We start from the raw sequence: 15128 nt of genomic DNA, 5'->3' as shown, positions 1-15128 counted from the left end.
TGGTTTTGGGGGGTGGGGATGGGGGTGGGGGTGTAGAGGGACTTTGCTGTGAGCCAGTGGCTGATTGAAGACAGGTGTGTTTGAGTGTGCCTCCACTCTGTGGTCTACTTATGGTACATGCAGACTTTTGGCCTTGAAGTGTGTGTAGTCCATGGTGATGGCTCTGAGAGGACTGCCATCAACTAACGTTCAAAAGTTGTGAATGGAGTGTGGGGTAGCAACCAAGCTGCGATGCAGCTGACCTCTGGCCCACACACGCAATGGCTGTATTTGCATTCATTGCAAATGCCTCTGCAAGGCCACCAACACAAAACTCCTCACAATTAGTGCTGCAAGCCTTGGAGCACTGCTTTGCAGTGGGAGTGCTCTCCATGGAAATGCTAACTTTGTGTTTGAGTTGAATGGAGTTGATACACGATTGAAAAATAATTGAAGTAAATGGGAAGGTGGGTTATAATCTCATGGCCAATTACTGATGCTATGCCATGTTTTTCTTCCCGCAACATAAATATCATATTAAGAACAACCTCACATTTTCCAGCTTTATTGTGACTTAGTTGCACATGTATGAAGCATGTTCTGACATTCAGAGCTAAAAGATAGAGCAAAATATAAATATACAGTTTACAAAGCAGCAGCACATTATACATACATGGTGGTCAGACTTTGGCTGATCATGTGTTTATGAGCAGTGTAGGCAAGAAGAATGACATCTTGTCCATTAAATAACATATTATAACATATTATATAACATATAAATTACAGTATTAAAAAAAATGATTAAGAAGCACACTGTAACCAAGCTAATAGTGGGATGTCCACTGTAAGACCAATAGGAAGAGATAATGCTACAGTAACTTTCAGCAGTAAGCTTATATAGAGGATATATTTTCTTATTCTTAAAAATGATCACAAAAACGGACGTGGTTAATTGCTGATCTTTGAGAGCAAGCAAACTAGCTGAGTTAAGAGACCAAGGATAAGGCACACAAAACAAGGCACAAAAACACATCCGCTATAACTACTGTATCTTTATCAGATCTAGGCAGATAATATATTTATGGTAAGCTCTACATTAAGAAAAACACTTTGGTTCTATTAAATCTGGTTGATTCGACTCCTTTAAAAGCTACAATAATTCAGGAAACCAAGGCAGTAAATCAGTCACAAGATGACAAAGATGAAAAATACAGCACAACAAACAGTGGTTCAAAGCATGTGAAATGAAATAAATTGACTGTTTACTATCAAAAACATTCATTATCTGTGTACATTCACATTAGTCGTCATAATGAACTGATTCATTCAAGAACACGGCCTACCAGGAAAGAATCAGTGCAGCCGATATCAAACATATAAAGCTGAAAAGCCCACGCATTGCTATTTAAAAATAACTGCTCAACATCACGATTTCAGGTTGTCTATTATCAATCAACATTTACAGTACACAATACAAAAACAAAACCGAACTTTTGCTGAGAGTAACCCTAATTTTCACGAGGATAAGCTCACAAATGCTTGGCTACGGAGCTGAAAAGATGACGTGTTGAGCAGTGAGATTTACAGCGTAAACGTTAGATTGAAAATAAAATAAGAAAACACTGAAAGCCCTGCTGTGTGGTTACAGTATGTTATTGTCATGTCGGCTGTTGCCTTGGAGCCCTCTGCCCAGTGTTCACATGTATCGGTAGTTTGAGACAAGGCGAGAACATGCCAGGTCGACAATACTATTTACAATTGTTGACATCTCCTGGATGTGACGCAGCTGTTCAAAGGTGTGGAGCAGTGTCAGATGTAATAACAGTTTCACAAAGGTTCGGCTTTAAACAACAGCGGATGCAGATGTTTTCGAAGCCTCGTCAAAGTCAACCATCTTGTCAATGAGGAAAACAACGTTGATTCAGTATCTTCTTGCAGTGAATTACAGAGGATGATCCCTGAGAGGTTATTAAGTATCCTACATGGGTTTACTGCCAAAGCGAGACCCTTCAAAGGCTATGTACAAATTTACAGTACAGCTAGGCACCAAACTACAATTCACTTAAAACGCAGTTCTTGTAAAACAACACTAATGCTGCGGGCTGTTCCTGAAACTAATTCAGGGACAATTATCATTTTTTTTATTCTGTGCACAAAATATCAGTTGATCACTTGACAATTTACAGATCAGGTTAACAAAATGCAAATATAGCTACACAACAAAATACTTTTGGTTTGCCTTGTTTGACATCTTCCATCATCTCTTCATTGTTGATATACACTATGTGATAAATACACTGAGCTTCAATTTCCTCAGAAGCTCATAAATTATGAACACTATACAATGACTCAGGATCTAACTGGGCGGTGATTCAAGAGGCATCTTTGAACTTTAATCATCACTATGTCATCGGTGTTTAATCTAAACTTCACCTTAAAGGATGTCCCGTGATAAGACCAAACCCAACAATGTGTTATTCCGTCTCTAATTACTTCCCTATATCCCTACCCTGGCTGTGGCACACTGGTTCCTACAGAGGATGTAAACAGGTCACAAACATATAGTTTAATTTTCCAAAAAGGCTCAGTAGTTTTTTAAAAATGATGGGGACTGTTTTGTTTTTCTTTAACGATACATAAACAGGAGTCAATTAGGCCTATGCATTTGTTTGGGGACTATTTTCAGTGGTTGATTCATACACATTTGGTGATGCAGTGAGAATTTACAGGAGGATAAAGTCAAAAATAATGACAGTGCTTGTTTATGACATGTGACGTGATGAAGGAACACGTCGCCTGGTGCAACAATGTGCCTCATTGATGTGTTTTTCATAGTTTTTTAACAACAGTGGAGGAATAAAATATATCAGGGTATAGTAGAATCTGTCCTTTGTTGGTTTTGGTCTGTACATGGGATTTGCTGTCAATAAGAAAAATGTAGAATATCCTTTAATGCAACATGCTTTTGAATTCTCTGGCCAGCAATTATGGACATAGAAGTACATAAGTAACTGTACATAGAAAACTAGCCCTCTGCCCTAGATGGCAGTGGTAATTTGAGTCAATCCCAGGTCATTGGAGTCCTCCCAGCCCTGACAGGGCAAAGAGGACATGTCCATGGCTAGTCATACAGGCCTGGCCTGCCTTACATCTCCCCGAGCTTCAGTGGGACACGAGTGGTCCCGCAGGGTGCTCCTCACCCGGCTCACCCCCTGGCAGTCCCCGTGTCCTTTGGCACCGGGGCAGCAGAAGTCCCTGAAGCACCTCTTGAAGTTCTCATCCAGGAAGGCGTAGAGGATGGGGTTGAGGCTGCTGTTGGTGTAACCCAGCGCCACGCAGAAGAAGTAGGCGGCCATGACGGCGGTGGTCTCAGGAACGTTGGCCGACAGCGCCTTGACCAGGATGAAGATGTGGATGGGCGTCCAGCACACCACGAACACGGCGACCACCACCAGCACCAGGCGCGTGATTCGGCGGAGGTTGCGGTCCTTCTCGCGTGAGCCCGACAGGAGGCGCACGCTCTTCAGCCGCATGACCATCAGTGTGTAGCAGACGGTGATGATGATTACTGGTGCCACAAAGGCGAAGATGAAGACACAGATCTTCATCAGCGTGTCCCAGTAGGTGTAAGGCTCTGGGAACTGTAGAGCACACTCTGTAGTCCCTGTAGTCATTTACAGGAAAACAGAGTTAGAGGAAGAGATTTGACCAGTCGAATATAGAGATACAGCCATTTTTAAGATCATTGAAGGTATTACAATTCATCCTCTGGGGAACATGAATGTCTGTGTTAAATTTCACGACAATCCATCCATTCATTGTTGGGATAGTTCAGTCTGAAGCAAAATGGTGGACCAAGAGACGGACTGATTGACACTAACAACCACAGAGCCACATCTCTAGCATAACTACAAATTTTAATGTCACATCCCACGATGCAGTAAGGTCATCACCATAGAAAGGTACAGGGCAGAATCCAATTCATCAGCTAGTCTAATAGCTTTGGGTAAAGTGGACTGCGCTTTATTGAATGGAGGCTCATTGTGAACATGAACAATTTATTAGACTGTGGCTGAAGGAAAAAAAATTAATCTTTCAAGCTCCATTCTGTCAGGGAAGACCCATTATGGCTGTCATAGCTTCATCTAGTCAAGTAGCTGTAATGCAGGCTCTCATCTAACCTACAAAAAATCCTCTTCATTGAAACTGATGGGTGCTTCCTGCAGCTAATTGAGATAATTCAGGGCAAGGATGTTGCAGTGCAGTGGGGCTTCAAATTTGAAATTGCTTACAAGAGTCCCTTTGCAGCTGATAGAAGGAGTGAAGTCACTATAGCAGAAACAGACATCTGATGAACCATATGAGGAGAAAGATGTAGACTCGTAAAAAAAAAAAAAAAAACCCTGTCAACCATCACAGGTGGTGAGTAACAGTGTGAAATTCAAGGTTACCGTTATTTGTTTTAGTGCTGCCAAGTATCATGGCGGGGATCCCGGCAGCAGACGACAGCACCCAGATGATTACGTTTATGATCTTGGCTTTGACTGGCGTGCGGAAATCCAGGGCCTTGACCGGGTGGCAAACGGCCACGTAGCGGTCGACGCTCATCATGGTCAAGGTGAAAATGCTGGTGAACATGTTGTAGTAATCAATGGAGATGAAGACCTTGCACGCCACCTCGCCAAACGGCCAGGAGCTGAGCAGGTAGTCGGTGCTCTGGAAAGGCATGGTGGTGGTGACCAGAGCGTCGGCCACAGCCAGGTTGAAGATGTAGATGTTGGTGGCTGTTTTCATTTTGGTGTATCTGTAGTGTGGAGGTGGTGGTGGTGGTGGGGGATCAGGAAAGGGTTGAATTTTTTTTGCTGTATTTGTTGCTTAAATACTTTAAAAGAGAAACAAGGTTAATGAAATCATGTTTTCAGATAAGGATTAGTTGCTGTCTCTCCTGAATAAACAGATTAACTTCAGCAGCCAGAACGGGCGACTGTATGCACACAAGTGTAACATGAAGAAGACTGAAGGGGCGGCATATCTCCTACTGTTTCCACTTCCATCATCTCTTGCCAAATTCACTTTTTTAAAATGTAATCTACCAAGGCTGTTTTCACATCCAACAGTTCAAATTAAAAGACCTTCATGAGAATTACACAGAACCTCACATGAAATGGAACAGATCAGCGTTGAGAGGAAATATTACATATTACATTACAATCTTTGTGACAAGAAAAAAAAAAATCTCAGGGTTATGCAGATTTAAACACTTTTCCATCAAATGCAGCTACATGCAGGGGAAACACCATAAGGGGAATACACAGGCGAATTGCATTTGTTAACATGTGTTTATGTTAACAAATCTAATTCATTTTGTAAGCTTTCCTTTTCTTCTTCTAAACAGTTCATATACATTTCCGGCCCTGCAGGGACCTGGATACACATGTTTCTAAACTCCATACATTGATGAGAACAGCTGAACAAACACCACTGTTCAAAACTGAATACGCACAAAATGTCCTATTGCTTTATGCACGCAGTCACGCGCGCTGTTTACACGACTGACATTGCTTTTGACATACGAAAAAGCTTACAACTCACCTAATGATGACGTACATGACCAAACAATTGCCCACCAAACCCACCACAAACACCACGGAGTACACCGCGACTATGATGGGGATGATGGGCGACATGGGCTCGGGTTCATTGTCCCATGTGCCGTTGGGTGTGTAGTTGAAGATGTCCGATACGCCGGGTTGCCAGGTGAAGTTTGGGATGCACTCCTCTGGCTGGCCCGAGGGACACCTGTCCTCTTTGTAGATGTGCACCACGCTGCTCTCCATGGCGCTGAGCGCTGCCTGCACCGGCCGGGCTGCTGCTGCTGCTGCTGCTGCTGAGGCTGCTGGGCGTAAACTGTCCGTTCAGCTTAAACAGATATCGGTCTGGAGAGCTGAATTTCTGACGACTGCTACCAAACAACACACACACACACACACACACACACACACACACACACACACACACACACACACACACACACACACGAACAGCACAATTCTACATAAGCACTGATTGCAGCTCCAGCGCAACAGCTTCGCGCTCAAGGACAATTATGTGTGCCATCACCTTACCTGTTTTTTTTTTTTTCCTGCTTCCAAAAAGTTCAATTCAAATAAAAGCAGACTAGTGAAGGGGTGTCTGACAGGACGCACATCAGATTGAAATTCGGATGCTGGAAATATGACAAAAACTAGAGGATCTTCTGGACAGCTGTGTGGACGAGCAAGAAGATTCACTGCCTGTGCCACCGCTGCGTCCCCGAAGGTGCTCACTGGAAGCCCGACTGCTCATTCAGTGACATCAGAGGCTGAGCCAACAGATATGACAGTATCCAGCCAGCTGAAACCCGCACAAACCACAGTCATCACGGTCAGCTGGAAATAAATTGATCACATACATTTCACCTGTTATTTAGACTTTTTACCTTTTTTCTGTTTTGCATTATGTCTGGTAAAACGCATCATAAATGACCCCCCCCCCCTCCCCCAGACGCCTGCTTGTTCATTCACTCATAATCACCTTAAATAAATCCCGTTTTTAGGTTTTAATCAGTTTACAAGTTGCAGGGAAACTAAAACTAGGTGCGCCACAGTGTCCACATCTTCCTGAAAATGTTTAAATTCCCATCAGTGTCTGCCATAAGATGTTCCCTAGCAACTCCTGTGAGAACTACCACTGCAATGCAAACATGCAGAGTCCTATCAGATGTTGAAGAGCCATGAAGTAAGAAGGACACTTAACAACAACCTTCACATGATTGGATCCTTGTGTGCCAGCAGCACCACATTATGAGTAATGTGTAAAATAACATGGGCAGAGAGGAGCACTGTTACAGAGAGGCTTTCTGTAAATAAAAACTACTCATTACCTCAGTAGCTTGATTTAACTCTATTAGTTTTTCTGCAAGAGGAGAAAAGTGTCATTTTCATCAGTTCCTTTCAGCTATGTGGTTTCATAAGTTTCCCTTTTTTTTCACATGCATTTTCTGTATTTCATCAGTTCATAATTTTCCCACTGCCTTGAAACATGAATCTTACTAATCATCCCCACAACAAGACAAAATGTGGCGGCGCTGAGAGCTCAGATGGAAAAGAAACTCTGGCTTTAGGTAAAGAAAACACCCCCGTCGACAGAAATCACAACCAGTTCTCTCTCCCCCCCCACAGACAGGACACAGATTTCAACCAGCACATAATTAAGCGGGTGCTGTTTCCTTTCCCTCATTTCATGCACTAACACCCGTTGCTTAGAGACCCATCATGGCCAGATGTTGCTTGAGTGACAAAGCCTTTTTGTAGGTGTGTTTCTATTGTTAAGGACTGTGGAGGCTTGACTCTGTGAGATGGTCTGTGGTTGTCAGTACAAATATTTGATGCAACTTCACTACTTGAACCTTGAACTGGCAGTGGTTAAAAGGTGAGTCAGATGAGGGGGGGGGGGGGGGGGGGGCGGGGGGGGGGTTCTGCCAGTATTTATCCTTAATCCTAATAACATGCTGCCAAAGGTCTGTTTGCGCACTGATCTGATCTGCTACTCTTCCTCTGGCACTTGAAGCAGGTTGTTTTATTTGAGTTCCAGAGGAGGAGAGCAAATGTTTGTTATAACCTTCAGCAGATGATGTCGAGAATAAATCCCTGTTTGCATTTTACTACCCTTTGTGTGATGACCTGAGGTGCTGACTGTTTATTAACATGCTTCAATTAATGGTTTCATGATGAAGACTAAGATGTTAGAGTTCCATGTTTTGAGGGAGTTATCCCAAAAATGATTGCACCAAAACAACAGGGTTTTTGAAGTGTGCCTCACCATCTGATTACTGTCTCATTTTGGTGTGTTTCATTTATCCTTTTGGATTCGAAAACCGCAACGGCTCTCCTCGAGCATTGTTAGTTCTCTGTGGAATCCCCCCCCGAACATTCATCGCTATTATGCATCAACAAGGAAAACCTCAATTTCCCTGCAGCTTTCAGCGATAAGAGGAGCTCTCTCTCTTCCACAATAGCAAAATGTAGATTTCACACATAAGCCCTTCCCCATCCACAACGCAACTCTGATTTGATCCTGCTGCTGTTTTATTGATTTAACTTCAAAATATCTGCCTCCTCTCCCACACTCAGCCAGGCCTGTTACACAAGGAGGGAATACTTCCTGAGGAGTACAAATGTGCACAAGTTGCACCCATAAGCCTAAAGGTCATCGCACAGTTTGAGAAACTGACCGAAAAAGAAGATATCAGATTTTACTATGTGTGCGTCAGAAATAATCTAAAAATAAAAAAAAGAATGAGCAGTGAACTTGGTGTGACACGCGAGGAATGAAACAAGAAGGAAAAAGGAACAGCTTTATAGGGAATGAGATGTGAGGTCAGTTCGCTGGTGCTGTCTGTCGTCATCATGTTGTATGAAATGTTTGTTTGTCAGAGCTGTTCTATGAAAACAGCTGCAGTGACACTGGACCACAGCAGTAAAGTCGTGGGCTGTAAAAAACCAAAACAATGAGCTGAGAGATGGTAAAAGTCTTGTGTTATAATTCTCGGCGGGTTCGTCACTAAAAGCAACACTCTTTACATTATTCATAGTCATTTCACCCATTGTTCACATAAGAACATTGTCCGGTGCAGCTTTAATGCGACAGTTTGGGAAAACTCAAGAATCAGACATTCAGGTATGTTACAAAATGTGAAACTACTGTATACTGTAATATTTGGTCGCGTGCTTATCTATTTATTTGTTTGTTAATTTAGTACAGATAATACAAATAAAAGGGAGAAACAATTTGATGGATGAACAGATGAGATTTAGGGCCTCTTATTGAGGCAGGCTCGCAGCCCCCATCCCTTATCATACCACACCCATGTGTGTGAGGGGGCTGGGGGGGGGTCGAGGTCTGTTTCTGGGTCTGCATGCATTTTGTGAATTTGTGAAGTGGATGTGACAGTGTACTTTCATGATAATACTTCTACCTCTCTGACTCTCAGAGCCTATTTCCCTTTGATATGAGGTGGATGTGGTGTCAGCCTTTTGACAGAGGCACACTCTCTACAATATTCTCTCTAGTGCAGCAGGCTGAAGGTCATAAGGTGTTGATCAACTTTACATTTATTTTGGAGGCTGTTGCATGGTGTTGCAAAATACCCCACATTTATATAAATGAGAATAGACTAAACAACAGGCAGACATAATGCAACAATGATGAAGGGCTGTTGCATTAGTTTGATCTAAGTGTACCTAATAAACAGGAAACTGAGTGTACAATGTTCTGGAGCTTTCAATCATATCACATGATCTTCTTCAGCAGATGGAATTTGCGCAGATGTTATAGAATTTAGAAATTTAACGTGTGTTTATGGTATGGCACATCCTGACATTGGGGCTTGATAATCTGTTCCTATTGATGAGATGTGGCATAGTTCCTTTATTTCTATAGCTACAAATTACTCCCAAAAAAGATCCATTTGCAATCACGGTGGAGCTCGTAACAATGTCTCATTACCCCAAGATTTCCATTCATCACAGCGCTTTGTTTGAAACCTCCTGAGAGGGTGAGAACCCAAGAAAAGAGGGCTGAAATGCCCTTTATTCGTCACTGTCCAATCGAATTACCACGTTTCTTCAAATGTTTAATGGACTAAGAAAGAGAAGTTTTGTTTTAAGCTTTGTGAAAATGGATTCCTAAGATAATCCAGTGTGGTTTTATAAGGTTTTATTAGTCTAAGAATTAGTTCATCTGAAATTATGTTTAAGAAAAAAATCCAACAGAGACCGTTTTACGTGTGTATTTTAAATGTGTCTGATGTTGCTCATCCTGGCATCATATCAGATCAGTATTGTGAGTTGAATACTCTGAATCCTCTCCTCATAAGATGCTCCAGCAATTTTACCAGCTCAGGAACTTGCTAAGATTTTGTAACTCTCCTGCCATGGCTCTCACAAGGCCAAGAGAAAACATAAATATTCTCAGTTAAAACAACCAAAAAGATCCAAATATTCATATCAGTATGTTTAGTCTTATGAGTCAGATGCCAATTTTGTGCATTAATATTACCCTAATTGATCCACCAATAATTGGAAACCAGTGCATGAACGTCACAAACAATCGAGAAGCATACACACATTCGAGTGAAAGAAGCTTTGTATGCAGATCATATACAGGTATCCAGGTGGCGTGGTCACTCCAGGTCCACGTGACTCTGCTCTGGATGAAAATGACTTGTTTTGTGAAAATGTGATCGGCATGTGTTGTATTGTCCCTTCAGAGAATTCAGCTGTGGTTCGGCACAGGCTCGGTATTCCTGCTCTGTGGAAAACAGCTTGGAACAAAATGTTCCTGAACATTTGTTCTTAGTAGCAGCTCTAACATTTGCAAAAAAACAACACAGATGCTCTTGCAGGCCTTCTAGACAACACCCAACTTCTCCATCAGTACACGTTCTTCCTCTCACCACTTTACTCCCAGTTGGTTATTAATGTTGGACAACCTATTTAAGTTTGAAACATTCGCCTTTATCTGCACCTGAAGAGCCTGACCTGGATTTTTCTTTTTCTTTTTGGCCCGTTCCAGCCGTCAATGATAATGGTACCATTAAAGGAGCAGAATAACTCAACAGCATTCAACAGATGGAGGAGAATACTGAACATGTGCTGGTATATGTTACTTGATTTTGACTCATTTACATGCTGCATTATCACTCAACACTCTGGTCTCCGAACTTCTCATTTAAGAAGCCACTGGAGTGTGGCACATAGGATTATATGTATCCCATTTAGTAATTTAACATGCATAAAGTCAGTATAAAGTCACACATAATTTATAAATCCAGCACACTTTTTTAGCAACTTTTTAATTCATTTGGAGATTTGTTTCCTTCCATCTGATGAATCTAAGGCCAATGTTCACTTTGAACTCTGTTTTGTTCTCCATCAAATCCTGACAAAAAAATAATCCGGCTCTCTAGTAGCTAAATGCTCCAGCACCTCTGAACACTTTGGAAACGCGATATACTTTAATCCTTAATTAATTTTAGTGATTGCATTTAAACAGGCAGGTCACCCAGGGACTAACTTATTTAAATGGATGGTTCAGTGCAGCCTGAAACTCCAACTTAGAGTGTCTGCGAACAGCCCGGCAGGAAAAAGATTACTGTAAAACTGCACTTGGTCATAAGAGATATGAAGTCGAGCTCTGAAAGCCTTTGGGAATTGGGTAATTCCAGTATCCATGTGGCACAGCTCATATCACAGCATGGAATAACAGGTATCCATGGCGTAATGTTACACACAAGAGGATTATTGTCAGGCTGAGGAGTGAGGCGTAAACACTCTGGTATTTGTGATTTTCCTTCGACACAGCCTTAAATCGAGCTCCACGCTGCGTGGCTGTCGCCAGAGTCTTGTTTTGATTGTCACTATGGGAACGGACAGTCTCTGACCCATGGTTACAAGAGGAAAGGGATTTGATCGATGAAGCAAGGTAACAATACTCGTCCCTCAGTCTCAGTTCACATAAGAGAGTGCCAGGCTGAGCAGATGAAGATGCCAAATACACAACAATTTGGACGCATGAGCTGGAAATTTTGCACCTGTTAAATTACCTGAATATTTATTAAATATCCAGACATGAAACATCAGGCTGAGAGAGAGGGAACAAAGCTCAATTGAAAAGTTGAGAGAAGAAACAAGACGCGCATGGCCTCAGGGGAGTTTCATCTATAAAACAAACCTCAGAGGCTGAATGCAACACAAACAGCCAGTTTCACCCTCCGCTTTGACCCTGAACAACAAATGTGGGTAGCATAATATAAAATGCAATGGGGGAAGAAAAACCATCTGTTTCAGAGTCCAGAGTTCACTCAGCTGTTGCAGGTGAGCATGCACAGGGACCACAGAGTACCTGCCACTGTAAATAAGCGCTCAGAGAGCAAAGCAGGGGCCAGGCAACTGCAGCCAGAGGCAGTGAGCCTCCACATAAATATTGACTCTGTGAACATCCCAGCTCTCCAGACCTTTTTAGATGTCAAACCACGAGGGATGAGCGCATCATCAGAGTTTGCAAAGACAGAAACCTGATTTGAATGTTTGCTAACAAAGTTTAAGGACAAGTTGCAAAGTTGCATGTGCAATAGACTGTAGGTGTTCACGTTGAATTGTTTCCATTAAAGAGTAAAGAGTTCGGTAAAGAGTTCAGCTCTGTTTGGACATTGTCATTCTGAGTGAGTAGGGCTGCATGATTTCCACAGAGGACTTGGAGTCAAAATAACATGTATTTTCCTCATTGGGTTTTCACTTCAGTACTGCAGGCATCATGAAGCAGATTACCCACGGGTTTTCTGCTGCCAGTCCGGCCACGTGAGCAGCAGAGAGCAGAGCAGACACTAGCTGTTGTAAATAATAATGTGTCTAAATTAAATGTCTGCTTAGTGCAGATCTTGTAGCTTTATTTACATATTGAATATTAAAAAATAAAAGATAGGACTGAGCATTAAAGTGATCAGCTTTCAGCAGAATTATATTTGATCATAAAAACGTGTTATTATAGTCCATTATGCACAACCACTATGTTTTAATAATGAGAACATTTGACGATAAATTTAGAAAACATAATAATTGTTGTTTTTTTCATGACCATTAGATTAAAAAGTGTTAACACAAGCTGTCGCCAAGTAAAGCTGCAACTGAATGAAAGGAACCCTAATATCCCTGTTATATTATATTAGGAGCTGAGGTGCGTCTGTGGTTGTCAGGTTACACAATAATACATCCTTAATGCTGCACTGCACTCTTATAACATGGTGAGACTCACAGTAAAAAAAATAAATAAATAAAAAAAAAATAAAAAAAAAGGAAAAGTCTTGACGAAGCAAGTCATCCGGACACCTACATTACCCACAATGCAACTTCACTCGTAGTGTAGTGGCCTCAAGTTCCTACCTTCAAGCAGTAGAACAGTTGTTCACCCAAAGACCTGTAAACAGCCTCTGGTGTGTAAAATCAGTTGAGTTACTTAAATATTTCTAAATATTTAACATATTTATTTTTAAATATCTGTAAAAACGTATTAGTATATAGTATTTACTGATAATGTGTCTGTGGTAAAAGAGTATTATTTCGTAATCATGAGGCAATTCTTAGGCCAAAAGTAAGTATTTGGACTGCTTGAGAAAACAAAACATAAGAATAATTACACCCATGGCTCTCCTTTCAGATGCACTGACAGTGATGGAGCCGTATTGTTCTCCAGGGATTCATTACAGAGAAAAATGAAATGCAGCACATAAACTTGGTACAGTAGGCACAAAGAAACAGCCTTGGGTGCTGTTTCTTAATCACATTCAAAACCTAGACTCAGTCCCCTCTCAACTCCTCCTATTATAGAAGTCCAGATACATTCAAACAGCGGTGCCTTCCCCCTATAGGAGGACTCCGCCGCTGTGTAAAAATCACAAGTGATTGTTGCAGTCACTCTGTGAACTGGATGAGCTGTAATACTGAGGGGAGAGCAGTGAAAAGCATGCGCACAGTCAAGGTCAGAGGAAAACAGGTCAAACGCCTCAGATTCAATTTATATTCTGATGGGAACGCTCCACGGCGGATTCACCAACTCACATCGGCATTTGAAACTAACTGTGTAAGACTTTGACAAAATCATTTTCTTATGAGAGTCATTCATCCACAACAAATGGGTTTTGGAGATCGTAGATGGAAGCCGTGAACATTGTTTTGAGGACTTTGGCCTTTCTGTGTGATGTCTAGAGAGCAGAGCGCCGTGGTTATTGTTTCCTGCGAGATACAACTTTGTGACATCGGCTCAGCAAGTCACCTTTAATGAACAGGAAGCTTGTGTGTATTAGACCACAGTGAAAACTTAAAGGCTTAAAAGCCTCAGGCGTCTTATTGACATGAAAAAACCTTTGTGTATGTGTTATGTTATATTCCCTTAAAAAAACCTTGTATATTTCAGGAAATTGGAACGTATTATCTGCTTTTCCTCCATCATGGAAAGACTGGACCAAGATGGCAATAATGATAAGCTGGAAAATTATTCTCAGGAATTGGAGGAAACCTGGAGAGCAAATGGAATAAAAGTCCACATCTCTTTAGTGAAGTGCAGTCTGCACAGGTCTGGACCGTTCAGCAGAAAAGAACCAGGAAGCCGTTGCTCACTTCTATACAGAAGGCAGCGCCCAAGGGTGAACAAATCAAATTAGTTCTGGGACAATATTACACGGCCTGATGAGACCAAAGTTTGGTCATAATTTGCAACGGTATGTGTGGTGAGATAAAAAAAAAAAAAAAAAAAGGAAGGAAGGAAGAATAATTTTAAAGCAAAGCAGTGGCTCCTTCAACAAGACAACAATTCAAAGCACAAAGCAAAGTCATGTCAGGAATAGTTTAAAAAGAATAAGGTGAAAGTTTTGCCGTGGCCTTCCCAGTCTCCAGAGGTGAATATAATAGAAACCCTGTGGATATATCTGAAGAAGGCCGCACATGACAGACCTGCTAAGCCATCTGGTAAACTTGAATCAGATATGCCATGAAGAATGGGCTGAAATTACACCTGCAAAGATCCAAAGCTGCTCACAGGGAAGCCAAAGAGGTTGCAGGAGGTTATAGAAGGCAAAGGGAGGACATACAAAGTATTAGAGAACGTTTCATAAAGAGGGAAATCAAACTCTTTGAGTCATTCTAGTCATTTTTGTGACTACTGATGATGAGGGATAGTTTGTACTGACTAAACATGCATTAAATATTGTGTTGATGAAAATACATTTCTTTGTTTTACTCCTTTTGTCATTTTAAAAATTATAAAAACCTCTCTGAATGTGATGTAGTTTAGGACACCACCACCTTTAGCTACGACCCCGGTAATAATCATATTACACATTGCACAGGTTTTGCATGTGTGATTCCTTTCATTACTGTGAGAATGAAAAGGTGAGTAGAAGCACATTGTTTTGTGTTTGTATTTTCTCTCAGAATTGTTTTGTCTTCTCTGGCTTTATTTCTTACTAATCCATTTTACTCCTATTGATTCTATGTTTGATGAAAAAAAAAAAAAAAAAAAAAAATTGCAAGTCATTATCATTTCACAAGCTTTTT

The 15128-nt window shown here is 41.4% G+C and overlaps 1 protein-coding gene across 1 annotated transcript; it reads right to left on the bottom strand.

Annotated features, from left to right (window-relative positions):
- Positions 1-528: 528 nt before the first annotated feature.
- On the bottom strand, positions 529-5937 carry oprk1 (opioid receptor, kappa 1). The gene is made up of 3 exons (XM_023408947.2): positions 5572-5937; positions 4431-4783; positions 529-3643 (listed from the first exon to the last, which is right to left on the bottom strand). The coding sequence occupies exons 1-3, from the start codon at positions 5814-5816 to the stop codon at positions 3105-3107; spliced, it is 1137 nt and encodes a 378-aa protein (XP_023264715.1). The 5' UTR covers positions 5817-5937; the 3' UTR covers positions 529-3104.
- Positions 5938-15128: the final 9191 nt, after the last annotated feature.

Source organism: Seriola lalandi, unplaced genomic scaffold (genome assembly GCF_002814215.2).
Source record: "Seriola lalandi dorsalis isolate HSWRI2012SDOR001 ecotype SW California unplaced genomic scaffold, Sedor1 jcf7180002054377, whole genome shotgun sequence".
Classification (NCBI taxonomy): Eukaryota; Metazoa; Chordata; class Actinopteri; order Carangiformes; family Carangidae; genus Seriola; species Seriola lalandi.
The sequence above is the reverse complement of the archived record's forward strand: the minus strand, read 5'-3'. Positions and strand labels throughout refer to the sequence as shown.

Excerpts from the sequence above, each read along its gene's own strand:
- oprk1 (XM_023408947.2), bottom strand. The coding sequence starts at position 5,816 with ATGGAGAGCAGCGTGGTGCACATCTACAAAGAGGACAGGTGTCCCTCG. Across the intron at positions 4,784-5,571 it reads GTCATGTACGTCATCATTAG|ATACACCAAAATGAAAACAG; the intron begins GTGAGTTGTAAG and ends TCCACACTACAG. Across the intron at positions 3,644-4,430 it reads CAGCACTAAAACAAATAACG|GGACTACAGAGTGTGCTCTA; the intron begins GTAACCTTGAAT and ends AAATGACTACAG.